At 47.7% G+C, this 22,686-nt stretch overlaps 1 protein-coding gene across 4 annotated transcripts in view; it reads right to left on the reverse strand.

Annotated features, from left to right (window-relative positions):
- WDFY3 (WD repeat and FYVE domain containing 3) overlaps window positions 1-22,686 on the reverse strand; it is a 2,050,643-nt gene that overhangs the window by 911,307 nt on the left and 1,116,650 nt on the right. For 2 of the 4 annotated variants that reach the window (XM_086961876.1, XM_086961874.1), the window contains 2 exons: window positions 12,933-13,150; window positions 1,194-1,429 (listed from right to left, as the gene is read on the reverse strand). In XM_086961876.1, the coding sequence (XP_086818002.1) occupies window positions 1,194-1,429; window positions 12,933-13,150 (454 nt within the window). The remainder of the gene's footprint in view (window positions 1-1,193; window positions 1,430-12,932; window positions 13,151-22,686) is intronic. The other 2 variants (XM_086961875.1, XM_086961873.1) reach the window with 1 other exon arrangement.

Consider the following 22,686-nt stretch of genomic DNA (forward strand, 5'->3'; position numbering starts at 1 on the left):
TTAAAACAAAATAGTAACAGGCCAGAAGATAGGAATACACAGTAAAAGGATAGAGTGAGTCAGGTAAAAAAGGGGGATGATTTGCAACAGAACATCTGTTTTTCAAATGCTCATGTGAAAACTGAAGGTCTAATTTAGAGTTTGGTTGTTGCAAGACACCTGCCAAAAATTCAGCAAACGTCCAGTCCGCTCTATTTAGAGTGTATAGATATCAATATGTTATAAATATAAGGGATTGGACATTAAATCTGGCCATTACCCAACTGAAATTGGCTACCCCCTTGAAGAAATGAAGATGCTTTGACCCCAATGTTACCACTGCACATGGCAGGAAACTTTCATATTGCATATGGTCAGGACTAAACTGGGGTGGCATGGTGAGCAAAAGAATAATGGATTTAACCCAGATCTCTTGACTGGGGGTGAATGTTTTGATTTGTTCTGCATTCTGTCCATCAATTGTATGTATTTTGCTTTCTCACCCTAAGTGCGCCAGGTATGCCCAGATGTGGGTCCTGGGCTCACTGTGCTACTGGAATCAAACTATCCTGGCTGATGAGGGGTGAAACCCCGAAACCGGTCCTAGGATGCTTGTATCCAGTCCAGGGAGGACCTGGCTTGGCAGTTCGGGCTGGACTGTTCCCATGAGGCACAGGGTCAAGACTGATTTGCATATGCCAGGACTAAACTGGGGTGGAATGGTGAGCAAAAGAATGATGGATCTCTTGACTGGGGTGAATGTTTTGATTTGTTCTGCATTCGTTCATTTATTGTGTGTCTTTAGGAAACTTTAATATGCTGGGTGGCTTCACATACTTTGTTTTGCATGTCCCTAAGCAATAAATACACCTAAAAAGTGAGGGGGGGTAAACCCGACACTAATAAAATCACTAATGCATTAGCAGCCAATGCCAAGCTTAGGGTCAGAATATTTTGATTTGCTACTCAAGGTGTTTAAAAAAGAACCGAATGTGCAAAATGTTGTTGAAGAAATATCTCATGTTATCTGTGTTGGAAGACAGGGCATATGCAATTTTTCTCTTTATTATCTCTTCATCTATACAAATCTTGAGGCAACTGGGGCAAATGCATCTTGATGATAGGGTGAGATCACCGGAAGGTTAGACATCACATTAGCTCTTTTATTATTAGTAAGACACAAATACACTTAGCCCTTACAGGACAATCCCTACCTGGCAGCCCCGATTAGTTCGGCCACTGTTGATAGGTGCACTGACCTGCAGGTTCTCAGGCAGTTCAGTGACTGGCTGTTGCAGAAAAAGTGCCATGAGCAGAAAATACAATGCCGGCACATTTGTGTGCTTTGGGAGGTAGGAGTGAAGAACAGCAAAGCCTGGAAAATGACAGGCATCACGGTTAATCTCTCTAAGAGTGGATCTGCCACTGGCACTCCGACCGACGTTAAATCCTAAAATGGGTGGATGATGAAAAGAACACAAAGTTAATAGCTGTATCTGTACAAGATTGGCTTAAAACAATCTTACTACTAAAATATTAAGTCTGTAGTGTTCTTCATTAGGCTACCAAGAATTTCATATCTACACATTAAAAGGAACATTTTAATGTAACTTTCAATTTAAATTGTGCATGCACGGTATTGCAGAACTATAAACAACACTACACCTAGTGCAAAACAATGAGCTATATGGTGTTTCTTTATTTAACAATGAGATCCCCACTCCAATCATCTAAAGGAATTAGTAATCTGTGTGAAAATACATCCCAAAGGAACCCCAGCGAAATTCGTAGCAATTGCGAGTAGAGAAGCCTGGTGAAAAGCCAACTTGCGGATCATCGGAGGATCTCTCTTAATGCTGCATGTAGTGGATAGGATAGATGGCTGAAATGCACAGTTGCGCAACAAACTTCCAGAAATGTGCTGGCCATACAAAAAATACATTTGTTAGTTCTTAAACTCATTCTGCATCGAACCCAGATTTTAATGCACCATAGGAAAAATGTACATGTTATCTTAAATTCACATTTGGGCTTTGAACACATACTCTGCGCCATACAAGGTTCTCAAGTGACAGCTATTGGAAAAGTTTCGGTACTAAATTCTAAATATGTCCTTTTGATTATGCTTATTAAAAGTACTGACATATTTATGATTTGAGCACAAATTCCATTATTGGTTTCAAATTACTGTTTGAGCTCCAACTGGGCTAACGATCTGAATGGATCCTGTGTAATTCAGGAATTTTGCCCCATACAGTAAAATGATAAAACATGGAAAAATTAAGTGAAATACAACCACAAAAACATGTTTCTGCACTTTGGAATGATGGAAAACATGCACAACTGAAATACTATTGTGCATTCCAGGGTCTGAAACTCAAAATAGGGTGGAAATAGTGCACTTGGTAAACACCTAACCACGTTCAATTGGTATTTACAAGAGGTGCAATGTGCAACCAGAGATTTGGCATTTACTGTGATCATGGCAGCCATTGAGAATAATTAAACCACAACTAACCAAAAGGGAGTGGCCAGCCATGACTGCTTTGAACACAAGATGGCCTGTGACAACCATGAGGTGGCTGTCGATGGAGACTTTGGCAACAAGCGACCTGTTGATGTCCACATGAACGGGGAGTCTGGTGGTCATCAACAGCAGCTAAAGAGATTGACTGCTTTTTGGAAACAGAAATTGAGTAATTAGGAATCCGTTACTGGAACACCTCAACAAAGATCAAATGTTTTAGTTTTCTGTGGGAAATGAAGAGTGGGCCCGTCACATTGAATCATAGCCTAATGAGGGGGCATCCAGAGAACGAGGCATCACTTTTGCACTGTTGTAGATAAGCCAGGTAGCTGTCCCTGTCACAGGAAGTCTTGGGTGAAAAGGTTGTACAAATGTCACAGTTGGTTGATTTATGGAAAGGGGAGACCACTCGGTCACCCCGAACGTATAGCTGGGTGCCCCGATCCCCCGGGAAACCTTTGCGGGCGGGGGGCATGTCCCGGCCGGTATGCCCATAGCGGCGTGGTTGGAGCACGCCCCCGTCGCCTAAAAGGGTTGTCCTAACACCCGCCCGGAAGTCCGTGCACCTCTGGGCGGGATGGGGACGCTGCCCTGCCTTCCCACTGCAAGAATAAAAGGCGCGGGAATCCAGGCAAGCGACCTCTTGTTCCCGCGCTCCGAAGGCTGCACCCCTCGTCGCTCGTGAGCCCTCAAGGGAACAAGCTGCATTTTTTGAACGTGTAATCGTTGTTTTTTCTGTTTCAGTGGTCAAGGCGTAGCTGGTGTACGAGCCACTACTAGAAAACAGGCAGAGGTAAAACAGAATGCGGATATGCCTGGTAAGAAGAGTGGAAAGAGGTCCGAGATGGAACGAATGCTGCGCACACTGGTGAACCAAGTGTCGGCGATGGACAGGAAGTTCGGTAAAGTAGACCAGCTGGGTCGCAGTTTAGCGGCCCTCCGGAAACAAGTGGAGGCCCAAGCAGGGCCCTCAGGGCGACCTAAGAGGATCGTGGGGCCTGCTTTGCCAAACATTACCCCAGGGTGGGATAAGGGGAAAAAGAAGAAGGGGAAAGCGGGTCCTAGCGAGGCCCCAGTCCTAATGGAGGTCCCGGTAGTCCCAGTAGCACCAGCATCCAGCCCGGTACCCACACCGGATGGGGGATTGCCAATCCCTGTGGTAATCACGCCGCTAGATAACGACCAAATGCCTCCCGAACTAGCGATTCAGTTGGCGGCTGTGTTACCTTGGTTAAAGAAGGGAGCGGGGGGAACCGCGGCTGTGGAAGATCCAGCCGAGGAAGCTAGGCAGATTATCGAACAGCTCAGGCAGACAAGGGGCGCTGGGGCAACGAACGTGCCTTCTATCTCTCCACAGGTGGCGAACCCGGCCGCGGTCAAAAATCGGAATAAGTCGACGGACTCGACCGGAGGTACATCAGAAACCGGTAAGAGATCGCTTCCAATAATGGGGGAGGGCGCTGTACCATCAATGCGGGAATGCTTGGCGCAACATGTTCCTATGGCAACTAAGGAGATGGTGTGGGGAAACAAATATATAAACATGTTTTCATTGTTGACAGACAATCGTGAGTTGGAATTTGCCAAAACTCAGAAGGATTTATGGCACCCCAGTGTATGGAGGGCAAAGATGGCTGAATTCAGGGTGGAAGAGTCCATGATGAACTGGATCAGGGCTTTCTCTGTTTTTGTAGCGATTGTGGGTGAGCGAACAACAGAACTGTTGGGAGACCTTGCTTGCTACCAGAGCAGGATCACGGCTTCCAAGAGAAGTATGGAGGAGAAGAATGGAAAGGGTATGATGTGGCATTTAGAAAAGCAAAAGAGTTTTAATGAAACATTGACTTGGGATTGTTTAGACACTGTATCTTGGCATGCGCAGTTCCTGCCGGGCGCGGCGGGTGGATCAGGGTCTAGTGCAAACGGCTCCAGGGCCTTTCAGCAGAAACATCCACAGCCCTTTCGAACAACCTACGGGGGAGATACTCCGTCTAGATCGGGCGGGAATGGGAATAAGCGAGGGGTGTGTTGAGGTTTTAACAAAGGAACGTGTAACAGGCCGCAGGGAACATGTAGGTTCAGGCATGCCTGCGCAGGTTGTGGTTACACCTCCCACCCCGAGACGAGCTGCCGAACCAGAGGCAATAATACTGGAGGAAAAGGTGGGTACCAAGCAGGATTGACACGGTGCTTCGGAGGTCCAAGCAATCGCCCGTGGATATTCTGGCTTTGACTCCCTGGCTGAACAAATACCCTCATCGCGTGTCCGCTGGGATCCTGCGAGATGGCTTCTCGTATGGCTTTAGGATCCCGGCGGGTGATTTTCGGGGGACCCCCTCATGCAAAAACCAACTATCGGTTCAGCACAACCCGGCAGTGGCTGCCACAAAAATCGCAAAAGAGGTTCGTTTGGGGCGGGTTGCAGGACAGTTCGGTGAACCACCAACGGCCAATTTTGTGTGTTCCCCATTAGGGGTAGTTCCCAAGAAGGAGCGGGGAGAATTCAGGCTCATTCATAATTTATCTGCACCAAGGGGGGCTTCCGTTAATGAGGCGATCGATGCAGACATTTGCAGTGTGAGGTATGCATCATTCGATGATGCAGTGGTGATGTTGAATCGCCTAGGCCCCGGGGCATTGTTAGCGAAATCGGATATTGAATCCGCATTTAGGTTGCTTCCGGTACATCCTCAGGATCAGCACTTGTTGGGTTTTACATTTCAGGGGAAGTACTACATGGATATGTGCATGCCGATGAGTTGTTCAATTTCATGTGCCTATTTTGAAATGTTTAGCTCATTCTTAGAGTGGGTATTCTCGAAGGCCTCAGGGCACCAACATGTGATGCATTATCTCGATGATTTCCTGTTTCTCGGCCCATCGGGCTCTCGGGCCTGTGCACGGGCATTGCAAGATTTCTGCGTGCTCATGCGGGGTTTCGGGGTACCGTTGGCGCAAGGTAAGACGGTGGGGCCAACTACCTCCCTGGAGTTTCTGGGTATCGAACTAGACTCCGTGGAGGGTTGCTTCCGCTTGCCGGCGGAAAAGATCACCAAATTCAGGGCCTCCTCGTTGCAATGTCTTCGGAACGTAAAAGTGACACTGCACCAATTACAGCAAACAGTGGGTCAGCTTAACTTTGCATTGAGGGTTACGCCGATGGCTCGACCTTTCTCACGATCCATTGCCCAGGCCATGGTTGGCCTCAAGGAAGGGCACCATCGCACGACACTGTCGGCAGAGGTTCGCCAGGACATGCACATTTGGCTGGCATTCCTGGCGGATTTCAACGGCCGAGTAGTCTGGAGCAAAGCCCCGGCTTCGTCGGCAGAACTAGGTTTATGGACCGACTCTGCGGGCAGTGTGGGGTTTGGCGCGATCCTTGGTAACCGTTGGTCGGCCCAGAAATGACCAGCATGGTGGGAAACAAGTGGTTTGACGAGCAACATTGGCTTTCTAGAGCTATTCCCCATCTGGGTAGCACTGTCGGCCTGGCCAGAAGAGTTCCGAGACCGCTCGGTGGTATTTTGGTCCGATAACATGACTGTGGTTGAGTGCATTAACCAGCAGGCAGCACGCTGCAAGTGGATATTGCGATTGTTGAAAGAAATTGTGTTGAAATGCTTGAGACTAAATGTACAATTCAGGGCAAAACATGTGCCGGGAGTACTGAATAATGCAGCTGATGCGCTCTCTCGTTTCAAAATGCAGGCTTTCAGGGATTGTTTACCCTCAGCGGAGCTAGTGGCAGCGCCATTTCCCGAAGCATTGTGGCAAATCGCACCCCGGACTACAAAACCTTGTGGCAGCCAGTTTAGTGCCCAGGACAAGGAAAGCTTATGAAGGGGCGTTCCGCTCGTACTGCGCCTTTTTGGGCCCTGCATGGGAGCATAGATGGGGTCAGGAGGGGTCCTTTACCCAATTTTTAGTCGGTATAAGGCCGCCGTATCATTTATGGCTCAGCTCCATGGGATCAGGGACCCGACGGACTCCTTTGTAGTCAGAAAGGCGCTGCGCGGCTGGCGGCGCCTAGAGGGGCGCAAAAAGGATACCAGGCACCCAATAGGATTTGACAGATTGACCTCCTTGTTGGCTAAACTGGAGGAAACATGCTCCTCACCTAGCGAGGTCGTACTATTCCGGGCAGCATTTGTGTTGGCGTTCTATAGGGCCATGCGGGTAAGCGAACTAGTGGCTGCCAACAAAAGAGATACGGAGGGGGACTGCGCAGGGATCACACGCAAGTGAGGGGGGATTCCCTGCTGATCACGATAGCCAGGTCAAAGACGGACCAGGAGGCTCAGGGGAATAGCAATGTGATGATGCGCTCCAGGTAGTCCCTGTTGTCCAGTGAGGCATGTTGAGGCCTACCTAAAGCATAGGTTGACAACGTGGGGGGGGGGGGGGGGGGGGGGGGCGGGGCCCGCGACATGCTGACGGCACCCCGTTAACAAAGTTTCAGTTCCAGAGGGTGCTGGCAATCACGATTGCAGCTGCGGGCTTGAACCCGATTGATTTTGGGACCCATTCATTCAGGATAGGGGCCGCTACAGAAGCAACGGCTCGGGGTCTACAGGCAGACAATGTTAAACAATTAGGCCGCTGGTCTTCGAATTGTTTCAAACGGTACGTGCGGCTGCACATGTTGTAAGTTACTGAAGAAGTGCACTCACGCTTGTTGTCTTTTGTTTGGATTACAGTTTCACGAGCCTGTGACGCAGGGCGGAAATTGGGACCGGACCAGTATCAGCTAACCACCACTTCAGGAACAATGAATGGAAGACGAGTGGTCTGGGTCGTGGGCCACTCATACGTGAGGCGTGCCGCTGACATATTCAAGGCAGGTGATGCTATCCACACATCTGAGGAATATGGTTTCAGGGTGTCCTTCCATGGGAAGGGCGGCCTGTGTATTGACCGGCTGCAAAGTTTTGTGGAAGAATTGTTAGGGCGGCACAGGTCACCGCCATCTGTAGTCATAGTGCACATTGGGGGCAATGACTTGGTAAGGTTGGGCAGACGGGCTTTAATTGAGCACATACTTTCTGCAGTTAGTTGGTTAGCAGAGACGCTCCCAGGATGTACAATAGCTTGGTCTCACATGATTCCGAGGAGGGTATGGCGAGGTGGATTGTCCACAACAGCGTTGAACCATTCGGTAAAGAGGGTCAACAATAAAATGGAGAAATTGTTTTGCTCGGCTCATCTTCAAAGCATATCTCATGGGTGCATCTGGGGGGATCACTGCTATTCAGATGATGGGGTACACCTGTCCAGGGTGGGGAATGACATTGATAGGAGACATGATAGCTTGGCTAGTGGGATTGAGGAGACATGACCTATAGGAGGTGTGCGGGGGGCCAGACAGTCGGTCAACTATCTGGCCTGTGGCGGTAAGGTCAGGATCGGTGAGCAGTGATTTCAAGGTCCCTAGGGAGCGCCCGTGGGGAGGCGGCCATTGGCCCCTCCCACGGGGGGGAGGCACCCATTACGGATGGGATCGCCCAGGGGGAGACGGCTATATGCCCCTCCCACGAATTTCCCGGGGGCCGGATATCCGCTCCGGCGGAAGAGAGTACGGGGAAAGGGGGGGGGAGAGCCCACGCTGTCCTTCTTACCGATACCCCGCACGGGAACTCGGACGACCTTAAGATGGCGTCGAGTAAAAGGGGCCCCCCACGACAAGGGAAGTTACAGTTGGCTACGAGGGTAAAGTCCTCTGCGCATGCGCCACTCACACGTGAGGGCGGAAATTGGTGATAGGGATCTGACACCGGTTAAGACCTTGCCGTTGGCCCCTAACGATAGGATGTACAAAATGCATTATGTTATGATGTTAGACTCAGTTAGGAAAATCTTTGTATTAGAGATTTGTTAAGGTTAGCCTGGATACTTGTCTTCATCAAATGTAATGAAACGTTTTAATTGAAAGTTTTAAATTTGGTTTCATATTTTAATAAATAAATACGGCCAGGGGGGTCGTGAGGCCCCCCTGCCTTCCAAAAGTTCAAACTGTGTCTGTCTCCTACCATTGGGATTGGTGGTGGAAGGGGTGGCGGGCATCCCGGACCATATGTTTATGATATAAGCAATAGATACACCTATGGTGCAGATCACCAGAAACTGCTTTAGGATTACAAGCTGAACAGTCTTTGAAAAGAGTGTTGTTTGCCTCTTTATGGTCTCAGAAACAGAACAACAAAAAACAAACTCATTTCACTGTAGAGGAAAAAACATGGTCTAGGGTAACGTGCATGGAAGGTGAAAATACTTCCTGAGGAAATGTAAAGAAATCAAAAGCTAGAGCAGAACTCTCTCCAGGTACTCCCTCACACATTACAGTAAAAAAGATGATCTACAGTGGTCTCTAGGGAAGAAGAGAGTGGTGGTGCAGTCTCCTGACTGGCTAAAGTTTGGGTACTTTTCAATGTGAAATGACTACTAAACAAGCACAGGTCTCACACCTATGGCCATTTTAACAATGTTTATTGTTCTATTAAACAACAGAAATCCCCAGTCTGATGACAGGGTATAATTATGCATGTGAATCTATGAAAGATCCAATGCTGGAGAATGGTTTTGAAAGGCATCACCCTTATGGTTTCCGAACAAGTGTTGCCATTAACGGACCTATCTCACACTCTAGAATGGCCCTCTGGCCAGAAGGAAGTACTTTGAAGCCAGTCACTGTTTCCTAAGATAGTGCCTGTCAGTTGCAAAACCAGTATTTGTGAACACCAGAGAGGCACCGATAAGGAAAATATGCTCTACCCAAGTATAGCTTTGGACCTTTTCCAAAAGGATGGCAACGTTGTGCTTATAGCTGCCTATTATACCTTGACAAAATAGCAGTTGTATCTGCTATCTGGACAGATGTTGCGGCGAAATAAAAACCAATTATTTTCCAGATTGGTTCCAGTCATTTGCCTTCACAATCAGGAAAACAGTTGGCCTAAATTATGGGAACGTCCTTGAGCTGCAACTGATATTACAGAGTGCATTTTAGTTTGATTTAGGAGGCATGCTGGTGTTGAACCAGGAGCCTTAGATTTCTTTTTGAAATGGACTACAAAGGTGCAACCTGCTGGCGGATTTCACATACACAAGTATCCCTCCTCTAAAAGAAGTTCCAAGATAGGAAGATTTTTTATGCATCACTGTGAATAGTCTTTATAAAAGAAAAAAAGATTTTCTCAAAGGATGATATTGGGAGATTGATTTTTTGAGATTGCTGATCAATCAGGTTGTGAAAGAGATGCATGCTGCAGGACAAAGTGTCCCTAGCATGTTCTAACCTTGATGCCTGAATATAGTCATCCAATTAAGAGTCTTGCTGCACAATATCTTTCCTCAGCCTTCATCTGAGGCTATGTTCTGCCAATGTCTTAAGGTCTACGTTCTGGTATGAATTACTTCACTGGTCATCATTTTTTTTTACTAGCATTGGAGGCAATGATGCTGGGTCTACATGGGGAGATTTTCGAAGTGGAACTGGTAGAGGAGTAATAGCTAAAGGAAGTAGCTGAGGGGATATAGCATGTTTTATTAGAGGTAACTTACTACAGAAATTCTGCATTCGCGGTTTCATAGAATCCAAGAATTTGATAGGAACTTGTGGGAAAGCTGTTGATTCCTCATGAGGGTCCCGTCTGTCATATTGGGAAGGCATTTGTACTCATAGACTTTCTCCAAATCACCAGGTACATAATGTATATCCAAGTCATGGGGACCCATTGCCTGGGAACCAGCATGAGAATATATGCCGTCATCAGAATAAACAAACCTGTCTGTCATCACCTTCACTGGCCTGGTACCTAAACTGTGAATTCAACATCACTTGGAAATGACGATGAAAGGGTAGCTAAAATTTGAAGTCGTAGCTCTGGAGTGTTTTCCCACTGGAGAGGCTATTGGAAATAATGGAATAGTCATTGAACTAAGACTTTGCGGCTGAGCAAAGACAGGTTTTGTCAATGTGGAAGTTAATGATGTTGTTGACAAAGTAATATTTGATAGAGTTATCAAAGAACAATTACTTATTGATAGGACAGCTGACGTTGATTAAGTGGATTTTGCAGTCGATGAGAGGTTTTCATCATTAAATGGGATGCTCTTTACCGTCAACGAAGGTGTCTTTGTTGTCAACAGGAGGTTCTTCATCTATGGGGTTGTTGACAGAAGGCTAGCTATGGATGATGAGGTGACATTTGCAGATCACTGGTCGTTTATACCGACAATGAACAGTGTTTACCGTTGCCAACTGATCCATTGTTGACATGGTGTGAAGTGAAGACCCTAAAGTTGTAATAACTTGATTGATATGAATACCCTAGATGAAGTAACAACAGAACCAGCACCTCAGTGGTAGGCACAGATGATCTTGAGTCTCTCTGAAGAGGAGCCTGTGACATATTCCTCAAGATTTAATTTGAGCTTTTTAGCCTCACCAGTATGTAGTATGAGACGCATTTCAGAGACCTGCTGTCTGTGGAATCGGACTTCAAGGCACAAAGAGTGCAACTCTCCATACAACTGTCCCTACCATTGAGGGATATAGCTCTAAATGTGGTACAAATACTGGAGTCCTTGTGAATACGCACAGGTTTATAAACAGTAGATGCATTTCATGTGGGGGTCCTCTTTCTGAAGAGAGACCTGGAGTGACAAGATTTGTCAGCCATAAAGAAAGTGCACCCAGGGTTCAGTCTCCCAGGCACAGGAATGGGCACAAACTGCTTCCCTCCTGCAGATGGAGAGGCAACCAATCACTAAGAAGTTTATAGGTGAGAGCAGAGTAGAGAGGATTTCCTGTCGTCTAGTACACATGCAATAGAATATCTGGTAGTTTGAGCTTCTGAGGAAGGTATGAGGTCTGAGCCTTTTTACCTTGGCTCCATGTAATCTACGGCTTTTTCAACATCATTTTGCTGTAAATGTATTCTGCTGTGTTAGCATTGAATATCAAGGATCACAATCCTGATGACGGAGAATAATGTATTGGCATTGGCATTTATATAGCGCACTACTTACCCGTAGGGTCCCAAGGCGCTTCGACCGCTGCGAAACCCTTCCTGGCTTCCCTGAGAGATGGTCCCTTAATGGGTATCTCCAGGGTGAGGCCAGGCATCCCCGGCGGTCTGGTGGGGCCGTTAGTGAAGATGAGGCAAGCTAATGCCCAGAGTTGCCGAGTGTGATCACTGATCAGAGTGGGCACCGAGGCGAGAGAATTATCGAGTCCGCTGACCCTGGTCCAGAAACCTGCCGCGCCGGGAATCGAACCCTGGTCCCGGGCCGTCCTCTGCTCTCGGGTCTGCCGCCTCTAACCAGTGAGCCACACTACTTCACTTGACTTCAATAATGCAAGCATGTGAACTATAAAAGATCAAATGCCGGACAAAGCATCATATTTTGCTGTGACAGAAAGCATTGAGAGTTATTTAAACTCTTTAGGTCAATTTTTTACCTCATGCTATGGAGTATGAATGCCTCACATTATTGTCCGTACATGCCTCACACTATTTACTCTGCTACCGTGTCTTCACCTTGCTTTGTGAGTTCTCTGCTTACGCTTTTCACACACAAGGCAGCGACTGCAAGCCAATCTTTCACTCATGCGGTTATACATGTTCATCAGTTAGCTCTTGGTAAAGTCTCACCCTCTGTTTGACACTAGAGATTTCCATTTACATGATATCTGAAACCTCTTCCTTACCACTGAAAACCTTCCTCTGAGGTGAGAGAATTCTCTCCTTGCCAAGAAGTAATTGGTCAGTCCATTGTGGCTGCCATATAGGTACAAGTTCAGAGACGCTCAGATGTCCCAGGAAATGGAGTTAATCAAGTTCTCTCGCACCACAGCTCCCCTTGTTTTACCCTGATTCATCTAGGATGCTTCAGTGTTCTGAGTTGCAGTGCTTCACTACCCGAGGTTCGACATTTTTCACACTTCCGTGCACTTTGAAAGCTCCATCGCCCTGCTTACCTACCAGAGATGTTTATTCTGCTTTCTTTTTTTTAAGAGCTAGGTTTTACCTCTAGAAATGCTATTGTTTTTTCTAATGTCGGCTTCTCGCTTTTTATACGTTTCTTGTTGTTCCAATCCTTTATAAAGCTCTTTCACTTGCATGAAGAAAGTAAACCTTCCAGCTATGAAAGAATTCTTGAAGCTTCATGTTCATCTTTAAGATCACATATGGATTTCAACTAAAACAAATGCAAAAGTAACCTGTGGTCGTACCCCACCTGTATGCTTCAAATACTATACGGTCATCAGAGTTGATACATTTATCTATTGCATTTAAACTAACAGAAAACAAATGGTCTGCCAAGATTAGTGTCCATCACTGGACTAGAGCCCTTGGAAAGGCTCATAACTATACAGATGACCATGTGCATTGCTATATTCAAAGAAGAATAAAAGAAGTACCTAGCACAGTTCCAATCTTATTGGTTAGGACTGAATCGGTCTGATCAAGCCAGCCGCCACCACTCAGCCCTTCTTTAAACCTGGCGAGTATTGATTGGTTACTCAGCAGCACAACAAGAATCCTCATGGCTGCAGTGACAGTGGTTGAGTGGAGGTGTTCTTCCATGAACATAACCACCCAATCAAAACCAAGGATTTTCACGAGCTCTTCACATGCCCTATGGACAGAAGTAAGACAAAGAAAATTAATACATACTCCATTTTAGCAAAAGAGGAGATTGCATCTGCCCCCCAGACCAAATCTGTGAGACAATTTCTGATTAACTCATTTCACGATACTTCATCCACACAGCTCATTACCTCCATACACAGGCATAGCTTAGCTGCTAGAAAATCCACATATGAACTATAAACACATCTTTTTACTGTAAAACCACATTGGCAGAGGTAAAGACGACAATATTGGGGCACTCAAATCAAAAGTTTGACAGGCACCCCAACAGTTAATACAGAAAGAAGTGATACCACAACCATACAGATCTGTAACAGGCATGATACTGGGTCACCAATGTAGCCTTAGGAGCAGCTCCATGGAAGATGGGGAGAGCTCAGACAGTTACAAGTTCCTTCCTACCCTTTGTATAAACTTTTTGAAGTTTGAAAAACCTATAGTAAAATACCCTGGCACTGCAACTACCTCTCAGTGGCAATGTTAAAAGCCATTAGTAGACTGACTCCAATTTTCCTTTGCTACTACTTTGTCCTTATTGCCAACTTTTGTATTATTTCCTAGATGTGCAAGTCATGCTTTTTTGCATTCCACCAAAACTGTAGTGCCTAAAAGCATGTTTATCAGCACTGTGTTTTCTAGGATGAGAAACGGAAAGGAAAAGAGACTGGTAATAGGAGCTAGGCTTATGTATAGAACAGGATGTTAAAATATTAATAAACAAGTTACTTACCTTCGGTAATGATATATCTGAGAAAAATTAGTTAGGGATAGATTCCTTACCTTAGAATTACCCCCAGGCATCAGACTGGATCCGGAAAGTTTGTGTCAGCAGTACCCGTGCACGTCGGTAGGCATCGTCGAGCGGCTCCACGTACGTCTTATTCGCTGAGATGACGTCGCTGGAGCTACGTCGACGCACCCAGGCGCGCCGACGTCTGTTCTGTACACTACTTTCCAAGCCAGGAACGCAGAGCCATGCAAGATACTGACCACTGGTGCATTAAAACTAGGGCCCTGAAAGGGATGACCTTAACCCTAGAAATCAGTTCGCAGAACGGGGAGGATGGGTGGGGTGGTAAGGAATCTATCACTAACTAATGTAACTTACAGATATATTGTGTTATGATCGCGGAAGCCGCGAACTACAATTCCCGGCATCCTCCGGGAAAGAACTACCGCTCCCGGCATCCTTCGCGGCGCATCGCGCTCCCGCGAGACTGTTCAAAGGGCGAACAGCGGCCGGGGAGCGGTGTCGGTGATTCCGGACCTGACGCTGTTCTTGTCCCAGGAGTTCTGGTGATCGGGTGCGGTAAGAGTGTGGTGCTGCGACGCTGGGAGGTTCGAGCTCAGCGGCAGCTTGTCTCTTACACGCCCTTATTGTTGATTCCCTTTGCGGAGACCTTGCTTACTTGTTCTCGTACTTTTGGATCATGTGTGGGATTTGACCCGGTTGGTATTTTCGGCCAACGGCGGGTTGTCTTGTGTAGCTATCGAACTTGGGATAGTTACTCCTTTTTTGTGGTGAATTATTAGTTGCTTGTAAATACGAACTGTCCTGGAACTCAACTAAGAAGTATTAGTTGATGATACCATCTAAAGACCTTCCAGAGGAGCCTTGTCTGGAAATGCATTACTGTGTGTAGAAAGGGTATCACGAATCATATGTACATACCATCTAACGACCTTCCAGAGGAGCCTTGTCTGGAAATGCATTACTGTGTGTAGAAAGGGTATCACGAATCATATGTACATATATGTGTAACTGGAATTGTTGACTTTTTGTATTAACAGGGAATAGGTAGGTGCATAAGGAAAATAGGTTGAGTTGTATCAGACACTGTGTACATGTTCTTATAGACTATTTATGTTCCTATATGTTCTATTTTCTATAGTTACCTCATATCCAACCCTACGTTGCTTCTACACATCCACAAGGCTTTATCTTTTCTTTTACAGGTAGGAACCCTCATAGCCACAATTATATAATTGATTCATTTGCAGTATAGGGATTTTGTCTTATGCCTGTGTTCTGCTTGTGTCTTACAGATCTCCCTTCCTGCTGTCCCCATCCTTTCCTTCCTTGATCCTTCCTAAATTTTCCCCTCACTTAATCCTGTCAACACTGTGCCATAAAGGCTTTCCAGGTGTTGGCTAGATTTAGAGGTGGGCTTACCTTTCTACAAACCGATCCTGAGGACGATTCGCAACATATTGTTAACGAAGGTAAGTAACTTGTTCATCTGAAGGAAACACGTTAGTGATAGATTCCTTACCTTAGAATAGATACCCCAGCAATACCAACCCCGGTGGTGGGTCTGCGGACAAAGATCACACCAGAAAGTCATGGAGAACAGAACGGCCAAAGTAGCCGTCTCTCCGGACTTGACTGTCAAGGCAATAATGCTCAGTAAAACTGTGCTGCGAGGCCCACATGGCTGCCTGACAGATGTCTTGCAGGGGGACACCATGTTCCAATGAGGTAGTAGCTGCTGTCGCCCAGGTAGAATGGGGGTGCAACCCCACCGGAGGTTCCTTTTTAGCTAGAGAGTAACAGGCCTATATACACAAGATGACCCAGCGGGAGATAGTCCTCTTGTGTACAGCCCGGCCTTTCTTGAAGCCTACCTAGCAAACAAAGAGCTGGTCATCCACCCGGAACTGTTGTGTGCGATTCAGGTAAAATTAGAGTGCACGTTTTGCGTCCAGACGGTGGAGATTCTCTTCCTCTCTGGAAGGGTGCGAAGGCGGAAAGAAAGTGGGCAAAGTGATAGTTTGCCCAAAGTGAAAGGCAGTGACAACCTTTGGCAAGAAGGAAGGATGAGTGCGAAGCACAACCTTATCCGGATGAACCGACAGAAAAGGAGGCTTACAGGAAAGCGCCTGGAGCTCACTCACGCGCCTAGAAGAGGTGATGGCAACCGGGAAAGCAGTCTTCAAAGTTAATAAACGAAGAAGACAGTTGTGAAGTGGCTCAAAAGGAGCCCACATAAAATAAGTAAGAACCAGATTCAAGTCCCACTGCGGCATCACAAACTGAATAAGAGGGAAAAGGTGAGTAATGCCTTTGAGATATCTATTTACAACAGGAGACTTGAACAAAGAGGGCTGTTCAGGGAGCCTGAGAAAGGCTGACATTGCAAAAAGGTAGCCCTTAATAGTGCCCAGAGCAGAGCCCTGCTGGGCCAGAGAAAGAATGAACAAAAGGAGTTCTGAAGGAGGGGCAGAAAGGGGATCCACACCCTTTGCTGTACATCATGCCACAAATTTGTTCCACCTGCAGGCGTATACCAATTTAGTGGAGGGACGCCTGGCTTCCAGAATGATATCACAGACTTCAGGAGGAAAGTCAAAAAGAATCAACTGTCGCTGCACAATCTCCACGCATCGAGGTGGAGGCTGGGCAGGTTCGGGTGGTGGACCGTCCCCTGCTGCTGCCACAGAAGATCCTCCTGAACAGGCAGTCGGATCGGGGGATCCATGCTCATACTGAGTAGCTTGAGATACCAAACTCTTCGAGCCCAGTCTGGGGCCACAAGAATGACTTGGACCCGGTCGCGCCTTATCTTCGTCAGCACTCTTGGTAGAAGTGGCATAGGCGGAAAGGCATACAATAGACCGCAGCTCTATTTCGCTGAGCTGAGTGCAGATTTGGAAATTCCAACGTACAGAAGTGATGACATTGCACATTCTCTATAGTGGTGAATAGATCTAATCAAGGCTCTCCCCATTGTTGAAAGAGACCTTGCGCCACCTCCGAGTGAAGACGCATTCGTGATCCATCATGCACCTGCAGTTGAGTTCGTCCGCCCTGGCATTCAAAGAACCTGCCAAATGTTGAACTGTCAAGGAAATGCCTTGACGTTCCAGCCATGTCCAGAGACGCAGGCCTCCTGACAGAGGGTCCATGACCCCACCCCGCCTTGCTATACCACATGGCGGTGGTGTTGTCTATGAACATCTGCACTACTCTCCCCTTGACAGAGGGAAGGAATGCTTTTAGTGCAAGTAGGATCGCCCAGTGCCCGCCGGAGACCAGTGGCCTCTGATCTCCGCCTCTCCCATGTGGCTGCCCCATACCAGGAGAGACTCATCCGTCACCACTGTGTGCTCCGGTTGGGGAAGGGAGAGTGGCTGCCGCTGACCCAATGCCGGTTCGTGAGCCACCACTGCAACTGTTGCGCAGTGCCCTCCGTACTCTGACAGGTCCCCTAGATGCCGCGCCCACGGAAACTTCAGGTCCCACTGCAGAGCCGGCATATGCCATCTGGCATGATTGGTCAGCAGGATGCAGGAGGCCATGAGGCCCAGCAGCCTCAAGGTCATCCTGACTCTGTGTCCAGAACCGCTCCAATAAAGAGAAGCATATGAGAGGGAACCAGGTGCGACTTCGGCAGGTTGATGGGAGAACCCCAGCAAATGCAGGAGGTCTGCCGTAGTCTAGAGGAGGGAGACGACTGCCTGGGCGCGCCCGCCTTCAACAACCAGTCGTCGAGATGGGGGGGACTGAAACCCCTGATCTACGTAGATGAGCCGCGACCACTGCCATAACTTTTGTGAACACCCGAGGGGCGCTGGTAAGGCCAAAGGGGAGCACGGTAAACTGAAAGTGCTCATGGCCTACCGTGAACCGTAGGTAACGCCAGTGGGCTGGCAGGACGGGGATATGAAAATAAGCATCCTGCAAGTCCAAAACCACCATCCAGTCTTGCGAATCTAGGGCAGAAAAGACATGAGCAAGAGTGAACATCTTGAACTTCTCCTTCCAGAGGAAGCGATTGACGTTCTGAAGGTCTAAGGTGGGATGCAAGCCCTTGTCCTTCTTTGGAACCAAGAAGTAGTGGTAGTAACAACCACAACTTACTTCTGGCATCGGAACGCGCTCGATGGCCCCGTTGGCCAAGCTCGCCGTAACTTCCTGCTGGATAAGTGTCAAGTGATCCTCCGACATGCGGTGGCACTGTGGCAGCATGGCTGGAGGGGTAGTCTCGAAAGGGATGGAGTAACCCCTTTGGACTATCTGCAAAACCCACCTGTCCAAGGTGATGGTGTGCCAGTGGGGGAGGGATGGCGTATCTTGCCACCCACTTGCGATTGGTGGGCCTGAAACACCGGAGTAGGAAGGTTTGGAGGCAGTGGTGGCAGGGGAGGTGGTGGACTGACCCGTGGGTCCCACATCCGCTACTGCGCTGAAGCTGTTGCTGCGCAGCCCTGTGGCTCTGAAACAAACATGTTTGGGCGCCCCTTCCTTGGCCACAAAAGGAGCGAAAAGCAGAAGCGGAAGGACTGTGCATAGCTGAAAGGCCTAAGGACTTGGCTGTAGCCCGTGCGTCTTTAAAACGCCTTGTTGCCAAAAAGGCGAGTGCCATCAAAGGGCATGTCCATCAGAGTGCTCTGGACAGCCTCTAAAAAGCCAGTTGTCCTCAGCCAGGCATGGCGGCGTAGCACCACTGTCGTGGAAATTGCCCTGCCCAGCGAATCGGCGGTGTCAAGGCCTCAACGAATTGTAAACTTGGATGCGTCTCTCTCCTCAGCAATACCTTGGGAGAGCACTGCCCGGACCTCCTCCGGACACTGAGGCAGCCCCTGCGCAACAGTGTCCCACACAGAATGGGAATAATGGCCCAAGAGGCATGCAGTGTTCACAGACTGCAGCCCTGAACTGGCGGAAGTAAAAACTGTCTTTCCAAACTGTTCCAGTTCCTTGGATTCCCTATACGGTGGTGTGGAAGGGAATGCACTTGGGGACGAAGAGCTTGGACGACCAAGCTCTCAGGGGTTGGGTGTTGGGAGAGGAAAATGGGGTCGCTCGGGGCTGGGCGATGGCGTTGTGCCACGTTCTTATCCACAGGAGCCCCTGTGTTGGGCCTGGACCAGGTGCCCAAAACAACGTCTGAAAGTGCATCAATAAAGGGCAGCGCCGGCTACACAGATAAAGACGCTGGCCGGAGCACTTCTGTCAGGAGGTTAGTCCTGATGGCCACTGTAGGTAGCTTGAGGTGGAGAGCCTCGGCTGCTCTATGCAACACCACAGAATATGTCAGAATATGTACCACCTTCCTCCGTAGCCACGGTAGAAGGAGACAGTGTGCCAGGTTCTGGAGTAAAATCCAAGTCACCTGCATCCTCCAAATCCTCTTCCCAGTTCGAGTCTAACTCGCACTGGGCTGCGAGAGCGTCCCAGACCCCTCCCCACCCTCCCCAACCTGCGGGGCAGGCGGAAAAGAGGGAGGCCGATGTAGAAAGGGATAGAAGTTCCCTAACAGCATTAGAATCGGCGTCGATGGATACTGGTCCGGCACCGTCTCTTCGTCGGGGTGGAAGCCGATGACATCGTCGGCCGGGGAGCCGGCCGGGGAGCCGGCCGACGCCACCGGCGGCACCGTCGATGACGGTTGTACGAGGCCAACCGACATCGGCTGGGATCCATGCATGGATCCATGGTGATGTCTCGGCGTCGAGACCGGAGATGTCCACAACGTCGGGCCGGAGGCGACAACGCAAAAGAGCGAGGACCCCCAGTCGGACCCGTGGGACCCAAAGGCGTTTAGACGGGGCCGACGGCCCAAAGACTCAGGCCATGGCTGACAGGTATTCCTGCAACTCGGCTGGACTCCCTGATGGACCCGGAAAGGGTGGGTAGGCCATCGGCAACTGCTTAGGCTCCGCTGGAGCCGCGGGGTGGTAACACCCACATCCTCAGCCGTGTCGTGCGCCAGGCTAGGCGAAGAGCGACGACGCTTCTTCGACTTCTTGTGCTTCGCCTTACCTTGTAGTGTAGTGCCTATTTTCCCTATAGGCCCTGCGCATTGGAATAACAAACAGCAGTGTAGACGTAGAAGTGAGGTCTTCCAGGTCTCTACTGACTATGTTAGACTTAATTGGGTTTATACCAACTAGCTCAGAGGTCAGTGGAAACTTTCTTGACTGAATAGGAAGTGATCAGCTTCCCTGGCTCAGACAAGAAGGGATTCAGTTTTCCAACAACCGCATAAACATGACAACTTTGCTCCTTAGAATAAGAGTCAATCTCTAGAGTCGTGTGAAACATGACAGCTATTTCACTCAGTCAGTTGTGCAAGAATTACTTTCACCAGGATGCAGAGAATAGAGAGACGGGCGTTTTCAATAAAAAGGTATTATTTATTGAACAGTCTTTCTTCTCATGCAAGAGAAATGAATTGCCACAATTGCAAGACTTGTTATTATAAAAAGTGCGTACAATAAAAGGAGGATTGCGAAATAATACTGTAAAAGCATTGATATGGTTTCTTAGCCATACGATAGTTAAAATGAATAAAATATATACATTCATATATACATTTAGCTAACGTCCTCAACTGGTGCTTCTAACTACGCCTACCCCAGTGTACCTGACCTAAGCCTAATACTTGGGAGGGAGTAAGTAAGTAGCAGTTTAAGTTAAGTTGGTTTGCCAAGGGTTTGCTTCAAGAATTCTCTCTAAGGGTTTAGTCAACACTGTACCTCTGGAATAGAATGTTGGAGGTCTTGTATCTCCTCTCAGGACTCGATATCCCAGTTACCCGCAAGGGTAGGCTGGAAACGCCGGAGCTGGATTTTCTCGGCAGGAGAAAAGACAGCGTCTTTCTCAGCGCGTCAAGGAGGAGGAGGGGCAGCGTCCGTGGGCTTCTCGCATCTGCTGGGCTCTGTAAGGGACAGCTGTTCTGCTCCTATATTCACCACCACCGCTGTGTTTGCTTAAGGCAACGTTGGTATTATTTATACCTGGAAGGTGCCTTGTTTGATGTAAGTTTTTGGACATAAGACGTCAATAAAGATGTCACTAAGAACCGGTCGTTCTTACAGTGCTCATTAGAGTTCTATTACTAATCAAAACATAGCAAGCGGGGCTTTCCCAGGTTGCTGGGGGTTTTATCTGTTGAAAGAACTCGGTGTGTAATCTAGGAATCTAAGATAGTGGCTTCTGCTGTGTCATATACTGTAATGAGCTGCAGAGACGAGTTTCTGAAATATGGCTCTGATCGTTTATGCCATTATAGGGATATGGATTGATTATAGCCGTATTGGGGCATAAGGTCACAATATTGAACGGGGTCCTAGATGAAACACGACACCTACTCCACGAATTTATGTCCATCAAATTACTAAAAACTAAAGCACTAAGATGTGCGTGTAATACTTCCCACCCCAAAATACATATAGCATTTGAAATGGCTTATTGGAAAGACATGAAAATATAGGTACTGTACGTCTTTAAGCATAGAAATCATTAAAAAACTAATAGCATATGTAATCAGTTGAACGATTTTGCGAAAAAATTACACATGAAATGTCTCTCAGTACAGAAAAGAAGGGCGAGACTATTAAATCACATATAAATGTATTTGCTGTAAAATGTGCTAGAGGCTGAGAAAAAGTTATTTTGTCTCTAGAGTTACTAAAAATAGAAGTTCTGTTCTTTATGAATAGTTCTACTTTAACCCCTTCCCTGCTGGCCGGTTTCCGCCCCCGTGCGGTAAACAAACGAACAGGGGCGGGCCATGACGAACCCCAGCCGTCATCAGCACACGAGCACCGTAGTGCATGACGGCTGGGGTTCGTCACCAGCATGGAAGGGGTTAAGCAAAGGTATTCGTGCCAGGAAAAAAAAGGAAAATATTTTGAAAAATGTTCAATTTTCTAAAATTTTCATGGTGAACGGGGGAATAGAGTTCCAAACGCTTTTTAGTAGTTTTTGTTGATCAAAACTGAAGGCCAAATTCAGAGTTCATGGGAACGCTGTGCGCCGGAATGCTTTTCCAAAAATTCATTGTTGTTGTTCAGGGGAGAACATCATATCAGACAGGCTCTTAAAGAATAGGTCTACATATTCAGGTGACAGTTCGACCAAGTTCGATAATGCTGTAACTTGGCAGGTGTGAGAATGATTGCTATCATCGATGTTTGGATCAGCAATGCTCACAGAAGGCCGTACCTGGGTGGTGTTGCTTTCATGTATCGCTCCACTGCCGCCACCTAGTCGTAGCACAGGAGTCTCAACGAATACCGTCATCAGGATTGGTAGCCGCTGGGGACAACACGATGCGTGAGCCGTTACAGGACTTAGCAAAGTATCGATATCCATTGGTACTGCTGATGGTAGTGCAAGGCAGGTGTCTAACACGCATTCTTCTCCGCATAGCATACATCGAAGCAAAGGTAAGATGCAGGTCTGCCATATAGATCTGAATGAAAGAAACCAGGTCATGTTCAGATCTCTCAGCCTGGCCAATCCAAGGACTCTAGTTATGCGGTCCCGGTAGCGTACTGCTAGGATCGTTTCTTCTATCCTTGCCGGAGTCATGTCTGTGTTTTGGCTTGCCATATCGGAGCAGGAGGGTTACAAATAAAATGCCTGCTACAAGTCCCAAAATTAGGGGTATGCCGCCAAAGACTGAATGGACAAAATTAGGAATAATTCCCAGGATTGCTTTGAATGGTGTTAACAGTCCCGAAAAAGTCATCTTAAATACGTTTGAGATACCTACGGCATCTGACATATTT

Source organism: Lissotriton vulgaris, chromosome 3_1 (genome assembly GCF_964263255.1).
Source record: "Lissotriton vulgaris chromosome 3_1, aLisVul1.2, whole genome shotgun sequence".
Classification (NCBI taxonomy): Eukaryota; Metazoa; Chordata; class Amphibia; order Caudata; family Salamandridae; genus Lissotriton; species Lissotriton vulgaris.